At 35.4% G+C, this 15,816-nt stretch overlaps 1 protein-coding gene across 1 annotated transcript; it reads left to right on the forward strand.

Annotated features, from left to right (window-relative positions):
* Positions 1-726: 726 nt before the first annotated feature.
* Positions 727-7,226, forward strand: LOC120518195 (extracellular calcium-sensing receptor-like). The gene is made up of 6 exons (XM_039740851.1): positions 727-884; positions 1,162-1,453; positions 1,907-2,731; positions 4,266-4,493; positions 4,952-5,075; positions 6,331-7,226. Exons 1-6 carry the CDS (start codon positions 796-798, stop codon positions 7,224-7,226), a joined length of 2,454 nt encoding a protein of 817 aa, XP_039596785.1. The 5' UTR covers positions 727-795.
* Positions 7,227-15,816: the final 8,590 nt, after the last annotated feature.

The following is a 15,816-nucleotide window of genomic DNA, read 5'->3' on the forward strand; positions in this document are numbered from 1 at the left end:
CTGTTTATTAAAGAGATAAAGTCCATTTACTGACAACACAACTGACATAACAGCAATTGATTCATCACTTATTTCTACTTGGACTCCCACAGCTTTTAGTGGTATTTTACTTATATGTTTTATTTTCTCCTCCTTGAGATTTTGCCTTATTATTTTGAATTCATCATCAGTTATGTTTTTAATCATATTCTTCTTTTACTATGTTTAACTTTGCCTGTATGACCAAGTTATTCTAAACCTTGTATGGTGTTTAGACAGCATAAGAAGACATAAGAGGGCTCAAGAAGCACTAACAATGTTATAGTCATAAATATATCCTGTGGCCTTTATGAACCTTACTATCTGTATATAAATACAAATACAACTATTTTAGATTTTTCAATGGTTTGATATCATATATTCTTCACATTATTTTAATTAATATAAGTATATGTTAGGGCTCATACTTTGATTAAAAGTTGTTTGCTCATTTTTGTATATTCAAAAAGATAAAAAATAAAGATAATAATCTGACTTGGGATTTTGAGCTAACCATGGGGCATAGCAGATATAACATAAACAATTCAATTGTTTATTTTCTATATTTATCTCTAGAGAATGCTGTATTCTAAATTATATTTAAAAGAAACCGATTTCAAACCATAGATGCAATTGTCTCCTTTAGAAAAAATGAAATGCTACTTGCAAACGTGTTGCTTTCTTACTTTAATTATGAATGTGAATGTTGTTAAGCCACCTCTTTGCAAAATAAAAGAAGCGTTTCAGCTAAATGGATTACATAGAAAGGGAGATGTCATGTTAGGAGGCATTTTTGAAATAAGTTTCAAAACAATAATGCCTGAAATGTCTTTTACATCAAAGCCTGAGCAATGGACTTGTGAAAGGTGAGTAAATCAGACACATTTCAAAGTATTTCGTACAAACTTTGTATGTTGATCCATATAGCTGTTATATACATTTTTTAAAATCTCATCTATCTTTTACTGTATGATGAAACTTTTATGCTTGGTTATCTTTACATTTGTGTTTTAAGACAAAATAATAACAATCTAGATTAAATATTTAGTAAATATCTGTTACAACTTTTGAACATTTTTAATGTATATTATCATTTGGTTTATATGAACAGTATATATTTTATTGTGATTTATATTTGTACAGGTTTGACATATCTGTATTTCAAACAGCACAGACAATGGTTTTTGCAATTGAGGAAATAAATAAAGACTCAACTCTTCTTCCTAATATAACGCTTGGGTACAGCCTGTATGACAACTGTATGCACCTGCCTGTGGCTCTGAGAGCTGCAGTTGCACTGGTCAGTGGGTTGGATGAAGTAATTTCAGACGTCAGCTGCGAAGGGATGCCACCTGTTCTTGCTATTGTCGGAGATCCTGGTTCAACAAATACAATTGCTATCTCCAGAATTACCAGCTTATTCCATATTCCTCTGGTATGGAAACATGAAAATGTATTTTGCACACACACACACACACACACCCACACACACACACACACACACATATATATATATATATATATATATATATATATATATATATATATATTGTATAACCCTCTCCATAGTGTTTGAAAGATAAATGGTTCTGACTTTATATGATCTGGTTATGTATCTTTACACAATGTCAAGGATTGTAATTATTTTTTCGAGTTACTTATTTCTTTATTGATCATACTGTAAAAAGTCTATTTTAGTTATATTTAGCCTTTCCAATATAAATTACATTTGAATGCTAGTTAAATATTTTCTTTCTTAGCTCAATAACTTCCAAGGTCACATGAAGGAAAATCTGTGTTTGTCTTTATGTGATGCTACATGATCTGATTTTGGCAAATAAGAAAACTGACAAAAGTTATAAACACATCCTTTTCAATTTTTCTATAGGTCAGTTATTATGCCACATGTCCCTGCCTGAGCAATAAAAAAGAGTACCCTTCATTTTTCAGAACGATTCCCAGTGACACCTTTCAGGTCAAAGCAATGGTTAAGATCATCAAACATTATGGGTGGACTTGGGTTGGTGCCCTGGCAAGTAATGATGATTATGGATTGTATGCTCTGAAGATTTTTAATGAGGAAGTCAACAAATTTGGCTGTATTTCCTTTACTGAAATCATACCAAACCCTAGTGAAGAGAAGAAATTACTGCAGGTTGCCAGAATCATTAAAACATCTACAGCTAAAGTCATTGTTGCATTTTCAGGAGGAGCAAACCTTTTCCCACTGGCAAAAGAAATAGTTCGTCAGAATATAACTGGAAGGCAGTGGATTGCTAGTGAATCTTGGAGTTTTCCTGTTGAAATTGCAACTAAAGAAAATTTTGGCTCATATGGAGGTACAATAGGTATTGCAATTCGGAGAGGAGACATTCCAGGGTTTCAAAAATTTCTTCTTCAAGCTCAACCTGAACCTGGATTAAGTAATAACTTAATCAACCTTTTTTGGGAGAAGATGTTTACCTGTAAATTTCCCACAAACAAAACAAAGCAAAATTCAAGTAATGATTTCAGGTTATGCACTGGGGAGGAATACCTTAAGAACACAACCTCAGCATATAGTGATGTTTCAGAAATCAGGGCTTCATACAATGTGTACAAATCAGTGTATGTTTTAGCCCATGCATTGCATGATCTGGTGTCTTGTGAAAATGGAAAGGGGCCTTTCAAAGACAATTCTTGTGCAGATATTCACCGTGTTCAGCCCTGGCAGGTAATGCACATTTTATTGTTTATTTTATGACAATATTTTAATAACTGACTAATGCAGAAATCTCAGGATTGGAGAAATGATACAACTAACTGGGATCTTTGCAAAATATTAATCAAATCATTGTATAAGTATTAAGAATAGGAAATTTAAAAAGTTTAAATTCTAAAATGAAAATAACAATGAATAATGTAAGATGAATAATGCAAGGCAAGTTACATGTATTGTATGTACAGTATGTTTTGTAATGGAAACTTGAAGTGTTCTTACTCTGTATACTACACAGTTTTGCACTGGATATTTTGTTGCTATGTTTTTCTATACTATCTGTTACCCATTTTTAATTATTTCTATATAATTAAATCTTAACCCCCTGTAATCCTGAATTGGATTAAATGGGTTTGAGAATGTCATATTGTGTTATGGTACACTATGTTAGTTGTATATGACAATGCAAGTTTTAGAAGTTATGGCATTTTGTTCCACTGCTATGTAGATTTACTTACATTTGAAGTACAGTAATACCAACTCTTTAAAACTTTTGTTGGGCTGCCTTGAGGATGTTAAAAGTTGAATGGCCTTAAACTTTTTACATTTCAATGAGAATAAACAGAGGTCCTGATGCTTTTGTCAAGTGGAACCAGCAGTGTCCCTCATATGGACATGAGCGCCATAAAAACTTTATGTGAGACCCAATGTAAGAAATCTGGTTGTACTAAAGGATAGTGATGTTCAATTACATAAACAGATAAACTCAATAATTAAAACTAGTTTCTTTCAACTGAGGCTTTTATCTTATGTTAATTCTTTCTCATCATTTAACAATTTGGAAAGGGTTATACATGCTTTTATTTCGACCAGACTCGACTGTGTAATGCGCTTTATCTTATCGGTAGCCAGGCTTCTATCTCACATTTACAGTTTGTCCAAAATGCTGCACGTTGTCTTTTAACAGGAACACACATGCTAGCCTCCCTGCACTGGCTCCCCATTCGTTTTAGGATTGATTTTAAGATTTTATTGTTTGCTTATAAAGTACTAAATTGTCTAGCTCCCTCTTACCTCTCTAACCTTTTGCAATTATATATTCCATCAAGGTCACTCAGGTATACAGATCAGTTGCTTCTGGTGGTCCCTAAATCAAGACTAAAGTGTAGGGAAGATAATGCCTTTGCAGTTGTAGCAACTAGATTCCAGAATGGGTTACCACTTCATGTTAGGCTGGCCCCTACTTTGCCTATTTTTAAATCCATTCTTAAGGCACATTTCTATTCCTTGGCTTTTAATTAATTATAAGAGCTGTATTTGTCTATTTTATTGTCTTTTGTACTATATTTTTCTTGGTTTTACAGCACTTTGGTCATTTATTGTTTTTTTTAAAACTGCTATATAAATACATTTGATATTGAAAATGATGATGCAAAACTTGACCACTGCAGTGCATAGACACAATTTGTTTAACTAATCAACTGGTCACTGCAATTACTACTTAACTAAAGAATATTTATTGAACTAATGTACTCTCCTTTTATTGAAGCTTCTGCATTATATAAAGAAAGTAAATTTTACAAATCATTTAAAAGATAGGATTGCTTTTGATGAAAATGGAGATGCCATTGGTATCTATGACATTGTTAACTGGCAATTAACTGCTGATGGAAATGTTGAAATTAAAACGGTGGGAGTATTTGATGAATCGGCACCTTCTGGGAAGGAGCTTTTCCTTGAGGAAGATCAAATCTTTTGGAACTTTGATTCTGGCAAAGTAAGGGTTAAATCCTTTTGTTAATCTGAGCTTCAAATCTGAAATAGAAATGTTTCTTTCAGAAGTGGTAATACTTTCTATATTTTACAGATCTAAATAAGTTTTGTACTTGTATTCTATACTATCTAAAGTTCTAACAGTGTATGCATACTTACTAGTGAAAATGTATTTTTTTAAAATGTATTATTTGTTATGCTGTTAAAAAAAAGAATATGACACACACTTTTGAAAATTGGGACCTTTAAATGCCAAACTTTCTGTTTTCCCATTAATGTTTTAACTTTATATATAATGTTCACTTAGCATTACTATATTATTATTTAAAAACAATTAAGCCAAATGAATTAATGATACAGTCGCAAGAGTTACAAATCTGTAAAAGTGAGGTAGGAAAATGTTTGTTAAAGATGTGCAATGATTTATGCCTAAGAAAACTTTCTTATTTTGCACTTTTTTAGGCACCTGAGTCAGTCTGCAGTCAAAGCTGTCAGCCTGGTACAAGAAAAGCCAGCAGAAAAGGAGAGCCAATTTGTTGTTTTGATTGTGTACAGTGTGCAGAAGGGGAAATAACCAATGAAATAGGTGTGTGGTACCAAAGGCAACGGTAGAGATTCACGAAAATTAAACAGATCACTTTACACCGAGGTGTTCATTAGTGAACTGAAGGCACTGCAACAATAAGACGGGTGTATCGAGAGAAGTGGGTATCGAGAGTAGCTTGGTACTGGGGCTACATTACTGAAAGACATGCGGACAGACCGCAGCAATGATGTAAAGTTCTCCCCCACCGCCCACCGCCTTAGCATCAAGGGTGCAAAGCTGGAAAAGAACAGCATTAGTTTACCATTCAAGACAATGTAAACACATTTACATATAAGTGAAATAATGTAACTTTGTAAAGATTTAATATATGCATTTACAGACAGACAGACGGATAGATAGAGACTGGAGCCGTTTCCAAATCTAGAGAATGACACAAGGAACCCAAAAAAAGTGCAAAAACAAGAAGTATTTTATAATGAAGGAGGCAGACAACAGAACATCAGGAACATAAAGTATATAGAAAAGGAAAGCAATAAAATGCTATATTTAGCACAGGGCCTGTCTATACACCATCTTGTACAGTTTCTTGTCCATTCTCTTTCTTCTAAATACTTTGTTCAACGCTCACTCTATATCCTGGTTTTCCTTTCTCATTGAAGGCCTATGACACATGCATCCCCCTTTTCGAAGCTCAGTATCTATATGATATACTAGTACCAAATTTGTAAATGCTGTTTGCCTAAAGCTATCTTTAACATCACCACAGACAGTTCTTAGTAAGTCACAGTACTTTTGAATTGCCCAAAAATACTATAAAGAATACCCACTGGTCACTTAAAAGTCTCCAAAATACTACTGGGAGTTTGAACTTTTTGTAGTTATTTCTGGACATTTATTAACACCCTATTGTCTGTTTTAGCTACCTGTTGAACATAAGTGGTATCACTACCCTTATTCTGCTCATGATTGATAGATAGATAGATAGATAGATAGATAGATAGATAGATAGATAGATAGATAGATAGATAGAGCCCTTCACTATGAGTGTCAGAATGAATGAAGTGAATAAAATGAGGCTTTTCAATAAAACAAATAGCACGAACACATGCATTAGATAAAAATTTCAAGGCAGTCAAAACACAAACAAGATATTGCCTTTTTTGCCTATGATTCTAATGTGTTGTACACTTTACAATTACTGAATAATTCTCTAGACCTATGGTATCTGTGCAAGAGTTTAATCAGTATATCACAGGATGAAGCTAATGCATGTACACATTTTAATACCTTTCAGATTCAATTGAATGTATCAAATGCCCAGCTGATTTCTGGTCGAACAAAGAGCGTAATCAGTGTGTGTTGAAAGAAATAGACTTCTTGTCATATGAAGACACCATGGGCATTGTGTTAACTTCTACAACATCACTTGGCGTTTGCTTATCATTTGGAGTTTTGCTGGTTTTTATTCGATACAGGAACACCCCAGTTGTCAAAGCCAACAATTCGGAACTCAGTTTTCTCCTTCTGGTTTCACTCACTTTGTGCTTCCTTTGTGCCTTGTGTTTTATTGGACCGCCTTCACACTTCACTTGTGCACTAAGGCATGTGGCTTTTGGCATCAGCTTTGTTTTGTGTATTTCCTGCATTCTTGTCAAAACCATTGTGGTGATAATGGCATTCAAAGCAACACTACCTGGCAACAACATGATGAAATGGTTTGGTGCTGCCCAGCAGAGAGGTTCAGTCCTTTTCTTCGCATTTATTCAGTCTCTAATATGCATTGTATGGCTCAGTACATCTCCCCCTGTTCCTTCAAAAAATACCAAATATCAAAATGCAAAAATAATATTTGAATGTGATGTTGGCTCGGTGACTGGCTTTAGCTGCCTCCTTGGCTATATTGGATTTTTAGCATGCTTTTGCTTTGCATTAGCTTTTCTTGCAAGAAATCTACCAGACACTTTTAATGAAGCCAAATTTATCACCTTCAGCATGCTCATCTTCTGTACAGTTTGGGTGTCATTTATTCCTGCATATATTAGTTCTCCTGGAAAGTACACAGTAGCTGTTGAAGTCTTTGCCATCTTGGCTTCCAGTTTTGGATTACTTTTTGCAATATTTGCACCAAAATGTTACATTATCCTACTTAAACCAGAGAAAAATACCAAACGAGCACTTATGGGAAGATAGGTTTAAAAAAAGTGCACATGCAGTTAAACTAAATATATATTAACTTCTGCTCCTTTTAAACAATAAATACAGCAATGATTATTTTCTCAAATCATCTTTAAATTCTTGTAAATTGTTCACCACCTGCATTTTGACTGCTGATATGGTGTAAATGTATAATATGAAAAATTGATTTCAGTTTAATGATTAAAAAAACATATCTATGTTTTAGCATGAGTCTGAATTTGTTTAAGCAGATAATGAAAACAAATGGATTGATTTTTTGGTTTATTTTTATTAGACATCTGAATTATTCATCATTCTTTAGTTTTAAAATAAGACCATGTACTTTATATTATAATTTGATTTTTCTCAGACAGCAAAATGTTTACACATTAAAAAAATTCCATGCACTTCCATTTATTATGAATTATTTATTTATTTATATAGAAATTTTGTTTTTAAAGTAGGTCATCTAAGATCAATAAACATATATTGAATATAAATTAAAATAAATAAAACATCCTGATGCTACTGTGTTTTCATATAATTGGGAAGTTACCTAGTTCATTTTTTAAATGTTCTTTAATCAGGCTTCTGTTAAGATTCCCATTGGCCTTGCCTGGTGATACTGGTGGTACAGCTGAGCAGATCCTGTTTTTAGCAAAGGTCTGCAGTTCCAGAATTCCTGAGCTACCAGAGAAATAAAACCTCTCAATAGTGCCTGGACCCTTCTTCAAGTGAGCAATGCTCAGTACACTTTCCAGGGCAGGTATCTCACTAAAAATTACATTCTTCTAACTGCAATCTTAGTCTTTCATTCACTGCCAAAATCTTATAACCACACAAAAGTTGACAAAGACAGGCCACTCAGAGCAGAACTTGATTGAAGGACTTAGTTGGTTCCAATTTTCCCACCTTTTTGTATAATGAATGTAATATTGTTAGAACAGAATCAGTCCGTTGCTGTCTCAAAATTTCCTCTTCCCTCATTGCTGAAATAATATCTAGATACTTAAATTCCTCCACTTGGGGTAGCTGCCTTATTCTAACCTGCTGACAACAAAACACTCTTTTACCGAAGAGGACTTGGGGCCTCATTTATAAAACTTGTGCATGCACAAAAGGAGGCCTGAAAAGTGGGTACATGATTTTTCACTCAAAAGTCAGGATTTATTTAAGAAAACTGATTCACCTGTAGACAACAGTTTGGAAAAACTGGGAAATGTCGACACCCTTCATCAAGTATGGAAATGCAGCCAAACATGCTAAACGAAGACTCACCTGTACAATAATTCTTGTCACCAAGCCGTTATTATAATGTGTGTTGAAGTGACAAACATATTAAAACTCAGAAGTGATGAACATGATGTGCAGACTCTATTTTAGTTCCCTTCAAAGAGGGCAAATGGTGTACTGAACAACTTTTTTTGTATTTTTGTCAGTTTATATAGTCAACCTGTTGTCAGCAACTGGCCAAAAAGGCAGAAATATTTCAGCCAAGCTTCACTCCATCATGCCCCCTGTGCTAGAGCTGACTGACAAGGTGCTACATTCAGTTTTCATATGGTGTGGTGGATGTACATACATAAAACATAGCGTGTTTTTTACAACATAAAAGAGTAGTGTCCAATTTTCCTAATGTAGTAGAAGCACTTTATTGCACTCATATTGCAATATGGGCACCTAGCAAGAGTGACACTATTTTTGTTAAGCAGTTACATTGACATTGTGGCTCTGAACTGGACTATATGCCTGGGTCAACCTGTGATTTATTTATTTTGAAGGAGCTTTGGCAGACATGATAGTGTATATGGGGGCTGGCTGGTCATTAAGGTAACTATCTAAACCTTGAGTTTATCATATGACCTATAGTATTCATTCTGATAGCAATTACATCATTATATGTGACAGGTGATAGTGGCTACCCGCTCATACACTGGTGCCTTATGCCTTACCCTGACCCTATGCTTCAAAGCCATATTAAGGAAACTATAAATGTAAGTGGGGTGTTGCAGTGTGTCATGTTGGAGGCTGCACTACCAGCCAATGAAGATCTGCAGCATATGTGATTGCATATGTATGAAGTTGATTAGCATAGTCCTTATATGGTTGTTTCTGGGAGGCAGCTGGCTAGAGTTTAAGACACATTCACTATCACGCATTTACATGATAGTAAATTGCGCAGAAATGTGTGTACACCAGGTTTTATAAACTGTAATTTTTTAGCATATGCACTTTCCTGTTTTTTGGTATATGCTTATTTTCATGCTTAATTCCATGTAAAGTTTTATAAATGAGACCCCAGGACCACAGGTCTGAGGTCTTTATTCTCATCATGAACAGAACACATTCTGCTGCAGACTGCTTCAGTGGTCACAGAACATCAAAGACAATAAAGGCTAGGAAGAAAACATTATTCAGACAAACAGCATATAATAGCTGTAGCCATCAGACCCGCAAGCTAAACCTTTATGCATTTGGTACACCTTGAAAGTAATTAACGAAACAACAGCAGACAAGATGCAAGCTTGGCATAGCTCTGTGCTTACTTTAAACCATTTTAACTTATTACCAAGTATCTGAGCACAACTCTGTTTTTACACAGACAGTAAATAAATTGTCCATTGTAACATTCTTGGAACCTCATTTAGTCTGAGCAGCAACCCAAATATTTCATAATGTACACTGTCTTAAAAATAAAGTTAAGGCCCATGACTCTTCTTGACATTAAAAAAGAAAAAAAAGCCTATTGTTTTATGTACAGGCTAAACTCTGCACTGTTCCATCCTGGCCTGAGGTTTGGCTATAGGCTGGTTGTGCAAGTTCATTATATTTACATATTTGGCTGAAGTCGTTATCCAAGGTGACTTACAACATTTATGATACAATTGGCTACATTGCTTTTGGTTTTTCAGTTAGAGCACAAGCAGGTCAGGTGATTAGCTCATGGCCACACAGTATCCGTAGCAGGATTTGACCCAACAACCTCAGGGTTTGAAATGCAAAGCCTTAACCACAACCACACAGTGCCTGCCTATATTCTCTGGTATAGGACTTTAGGATGTCAGACAGGGGATATCCCTCTGTAAATGAAACACACACTTTGTCCCAATATTTTAAAAATTCAAATTACTGTACAGTGTGATTGCCCAAGGTAATATTAACCAACACAACTTCAATATACCACGATTTCTAGTTGGACCTAATTGATAACTAAGGTCTTGTCAAGAAACTATCGGAGCCATCCACTCCAATAACTTACTGCTAAAAATGTTAGGAAATCTACTTTCTTTAACTTGATGGCTCCTCCCCTTTGTAAATGTCTGACAGTGGGTTCTGGATTTGCACTCATAGTAGACTTTGGTTACCTTTTGAGTATGACTACTTGTACAGTAATCCCTCCTCGATCGCGGGGGTTGCGTTCCAGAACCCCCCGCGATAGGTGAAAATCCGCGAAGTAGAAACCATATGTTTGTATGGTTATTTTTATATATTTTAAGCACTTATAAACTCTCCCACACTGTTAACATTATTAGAGCCCTCTAGACATGAAGTAACACCCTTTAGTCAAAAGTTTAAACTGTGCTTTATGACAAGACAGAGATGACAGTTCTTTCTCACAATTAAAAGAATGCAATCATATCTTCTCTTCAAAGGAGCGTCGTCAGGAGCAGAGAATGTCAGTGAGAGAGAGAGAGCGTGACAGAAAAGCAAACAATCAAAAAATCAATACATGCTGTTGAGCTTTTAAGTATGCGCACCGCGATAAAGCAGCTGCAAAGAAGGGAGCAATGTGAAGGTAGTCTTTCAGCATTTTTTAGAGTAGCGTCGGTATCTTCTAGGGAAACATCCTCTGTGCAAACAGCCCCTCTGCTCACACCCCCTCCGTCAGGCGCAGAGAAAGTCAGAGAGAGTGAGAGAGAACGAGAAAAGCAAACAATCAAGCACCGCTCGGGAAGCACATCGTATATCATTGAGGAGTTTTATTTAATATGTAATACATGCTCTGATTGGGTAGCTTCTAAGCCATCCGCCAATTGCGTCCCTTGTATGAAATCAACTGGGCAAACAAACTGAGGGAGCATGTACTTTAAATTAAAAGACCCAGCGAAAAATCTGTGATATATTTAGATATGCTTATATTTAAAATCCGCGATAGAGTGAAGCCGCGAAAGTCGAAGCGCGATATAGTGAGGGATCACTGTATTTAGATATGCTTATATTTAAAATCCGCGATAGAGTGAAGCCGCAAAAGTCGAAGCGCGATATAGCGAGGGATTACTGTACACACTTCAAGTACTGAGTTGAAGAATGGGGTTCTTTTAATCTTAATGTCCCAACCTACATTTAAAACTTAGAGAAGTGCTTTGGTAGTGTTTTCAATACTGAGGTTTTCTTCCATCAGAAAATCACAGGGAAAAATAGATGGAACAGACAAGGGTCTAACCTCCATTTTTAAAATGTTTAGTAACCCTAACATATCAATTATCCAACAATTAATAAGAAAATATATTATTCTCAAGAAAATTTTGTATGATGTCTGCTCTAGAACAAAATCTACTCAAGTATTTCCTTTGGGTCTGTTACACTTTATTCTCCTTCTTATAGAACCTTGGAGGCCATCTTCATGGATTTGACAACTGATCTGCCACCTTCTCTATAGGGTGGTCCGGATCTAATTATGCAGTTTTCATTACGCTATCTCATTAAGTTTATTATATAGAAAATCACCCGAAAAATCCCGGACCATTGAGAAATGTGTGAACTGACGACATGAAGAATCATCTTCGTGCCGAACTGGAATCATCCCCATATAAATCAAAGTCATTCAGACGATCTGGATCTGCATAATTATATCTGGACCACCCTGTATATTTTAACACTATTTTCTTATAGTAGATCAGTTTTCCAAATGAGCTTCCAATTTACTAAAAGTTGGATGACATTTTTATTGTAAATACAGGGTGAGGCAGAAAGGATGGACGTCTTTGAAATGGCTAGAACTCACCACTAGGTGGAGTGACAGATGTGCGGTAGGTAGCGTTAGGTTCGCGAAGTCTTAGCATTTTTTATTTTCTTTTTAGTTGAAGCCATGGAGCCATGGACGATAGAACACGGCGTTTTTGCGTACGACTGTTTTGTCAAGAACAACCAATCTATTAACGCAGTTCAGCATGAGTTTCATTGCCATTTCAATATCCACAGAAATAAAGCTGTTCCGACTCGTAACACTATCGTATGTTGGGTTAAAGTACTTTGTACACGAGGTACACTAATGAACAAAAGACCGCCGGGGGCTACATGAACGGCACGTACCCCTGAATATGTGGAAAGCGTACGACCAACCCTGCTGCGCAGTCCAAGTCGATCTGCTTGGAAGCATTCTTCTGAACTTGGCCTCAGTAATCGTTCGGTAAGGCGTATTTTGCATTTAGACCTGCATTTCCATCCCTACAAATTGTCAAATGCTATTTCAAGATGAACTCAAATCTTTCAATAAATGTCTTTGTAAGAAATAAATTAACAATTTTGTGATTTTGTAATTTTTTCTGTAATTTTTTGACACCTTGCTTTGAAATCTATAGACATCTGCAATTTATTTTGCATGTTTTCCAAGATTCGTAGTAACCTTAATGTACCATCAGGTACAAGGTTTCATCTAATGGACAGACTAAGAGAGTAAATTGTTGCTTTTTTGCAGTGTATAGTTGATGCTTTGATTGACTGTAAACAGTATATGTTACCTTTGTTAGAGCTCACCTGAAATGTTTTTTACCAGTGTACATGAATATCTCCATTTGAATATTTATATGACTTTAGACCTACTTTATTAAGCTAGACTTGTTTTATCTGACCAGTGTGGGTGAGTACCTCATTAGTTTATGTAGTTTATGGAACACTGTTCAGGAAAACCTAAAGGTTAGAGAAACCTCTACCGCAAAGTCTACTGATTGTAAACATAAAGTAGAATTGTGCTGGAATGTAGGTGTGGGCAGAAGATGTGGCTTAGAAAGTGTGACATCTGCCTAAAGATTCTGTCCCACAAGCTGGCAGTATAGCTTATAGGTCCACATTCTGCTGTTTAGGGGGTTTGTCCAGAATAAGCTGTCTATGTCTATTTTAGGATTCATCCTGTGTTTAATGGTTCCCATCTGTCCATCCCTATTTTAGAGTAATGTATTCACCTCATCCTGTTGACAGAGAGAGTATTAGACTCAAAAAATCTTAGATTCTTGGCAACAGAGGTCTAGAGGTTAATATTTGATGCATTAACTAGGTTATATTCCCAAGGAATATTTTGGGTTCTCTATGAATGATATCTATGCCTCCAGATTATTACAGGTAGGAGGAGATCATGAGGTATTTTTCTTAATTTTCCCTAAAAAGGATTTTGTTCTGCTGAACTTTTATTTTTTTCCTAATGCTCTGACTTTTATATTTATGTAACTGTTATTATTTAGATCTTATTTCATTGCTATTTTGGATTTCCATGATTGCTGCCATTTTGAGTACCAGTTGCTAGAAAGCTTGGAAGAAATCACAACATATGATGCTATTAAAGTGACATTTTGTCTGTTCCTAAAATGCTGAGATTTCTTTAGTTGTTGCTTTTCTGTATTTAGATTTTTTATCCAAATAAGGGATAAAATCATTTGACTTTTTGATTTTGAACTTCCTGAGTTTTGAACTAGCTTAGTGCCTCCTGATGCATGTTGTCTTATGGCTTGCCAATTGTCTGTCAAATCCCTGTTAGAGCAATTATAGGATAAAGAAAGTTTGTTCAACTCTGATGGAGTTTTTATGGCAGGCCACAAAGGCAAATTAAATAGAGAGCAACAATAGAGAAACATAGATAATGGGAAAGTAAAAGTCAAAAACAGCAAGTCAAAAATACTGGTAACAAAACAGAAACACTGAGAAGACTCGGAGTGAAAATACGAAACAAGAAAAGTCAAAATTGTGACACTGTTCTTTATATTGTTGCTGTTGTTAGACCTTCAAAGCCTCGACAACAGCAACCAACTGCTGCATCATGACAACAACAACAGAAAATGGCAGCAGCCAACAAAAATGAAAATGACTTTATTATTAATCTTAAACATGTAAAAATAATTTATTTTCATTCTCTTCCATGTAATACTCTAAAAACCTTCTTCAAAACCACTGTTAATGTTTCACAAATCACACAGTTGAACTTAACCTAAACAAAGGCACCTGTTTGGATATTCATACTCTGTCAAAATGACATTTATGCTGTCCAAGCCATTTAATCACTTGCTCTTGGCATACAGTGCTCTCTTAGCCTTAGCCAATACACTTTCAAGGAACAGTCAAATGTTTATTTGCTGCAGTTTTATTTCATACAGAGGTAACTTTCTCACTTACTGGTATAAACAATGCATTTTCTGATAGTCTCTACATCCTCATGGGGCCTCTCAAATGGAGAAACTCCAGGACCACAGGAGACATATTCATCTCACCATTAAGAACCTGGCTCCAGAGCCAATGCTGAACATTAAGGTGAGGCCACCAATCAATAGTTGGTACTTTTCAGCTTCCTATGTCTTCTTAAACTTATGTTACATTTCCCAAGAAAGAATTACTATCCCCAAAGCTTAGTTCATTTAGAACCCATCCCCTTTAATTTCAGCTAACTTGCAGTATGCAGGAACTTCAGCTTAGCCATTGACATTTCAAAGAGAAATACAGAACTGTTGTAAAATTAAACTCATGATGTAAATAAAGTACTGCTTTATTTCTCTCATTTTTCATCGCATTCTTCTCTTGAAGGAAAAGTGGAAGGAGCACTTATATTTTATAAGAATGGATGTCTTCCATTTAGGATTGCAGATTTTAAGGAACTCTGGAAGGGCCAGAGCGGAATCTGGGTTTGGCTATGTTTATATTTGTTTGTACCCTTTGTTCTCAGTTGTTATGTATTTTTCCCTTGACTTTTTTTAAATAAACATACTATATTTTTGAAGTTTTCATCCTGTTTGTTTTTCTGGGTGTCTGTGACTGCTATCTGTTATGCAAGTAGAAACAGGTGTTTTACAAAGCAAACAGAAACAAGCCTGATACGACACAGCCTGCTTCAGGACAATATTGAATGTTTTCACAAAATATTTTACTACTTTTATGAACAATTAAACTATGTAGGTTGAACGTAATACAAGCTTGGAATCATCAAACATATTTGAACTGAGGTTATATTCTAACAGGGCAAATACTCTTTGGGCCAGACCCCAGTATAAGAAAGAGTCTCCCAATACACACACACACACACTTTTCATACACTTTAACAAACAGACTCTCTCTCATTCCCTTGTGGACATTCTCATCTAATCATCTACACATTCACATGACACATAATTCAAGTCAGATCACACTTGCCAAATGCACATATTATGAACTAGCCAAATACCAGTGCTTCGCTTTCTAATGAAAATGTGCAGTGATTGTACCCAGTCTCATTAGTTTTAGGCCAGAAAGTAACATTCAGAATTCACTATTAAGTAATAGTTATCGAAAGAAAGAAATTTGATACAGAGACTTGTCATTTCAGTAATGACTGAACTGCAAAATATGGGTTTACAATGCCATCATT

This window comes from Polypterus senegalus, chromosome 1, assembly GCF_016835505.1.
Source record: "Polypterus senegalus isolate Bchr_013 chromosome 1, ASM1683550v1, whole genome shotgun sequence".
In the NCBI taxonomy this organism is placed as follows: domain Eukaryota; kingdom Metazoa; phylum Chordata; class Cladistia; order Polypteriformes; family Polypteridae; genus Polypterus; species Polypterus senegalus.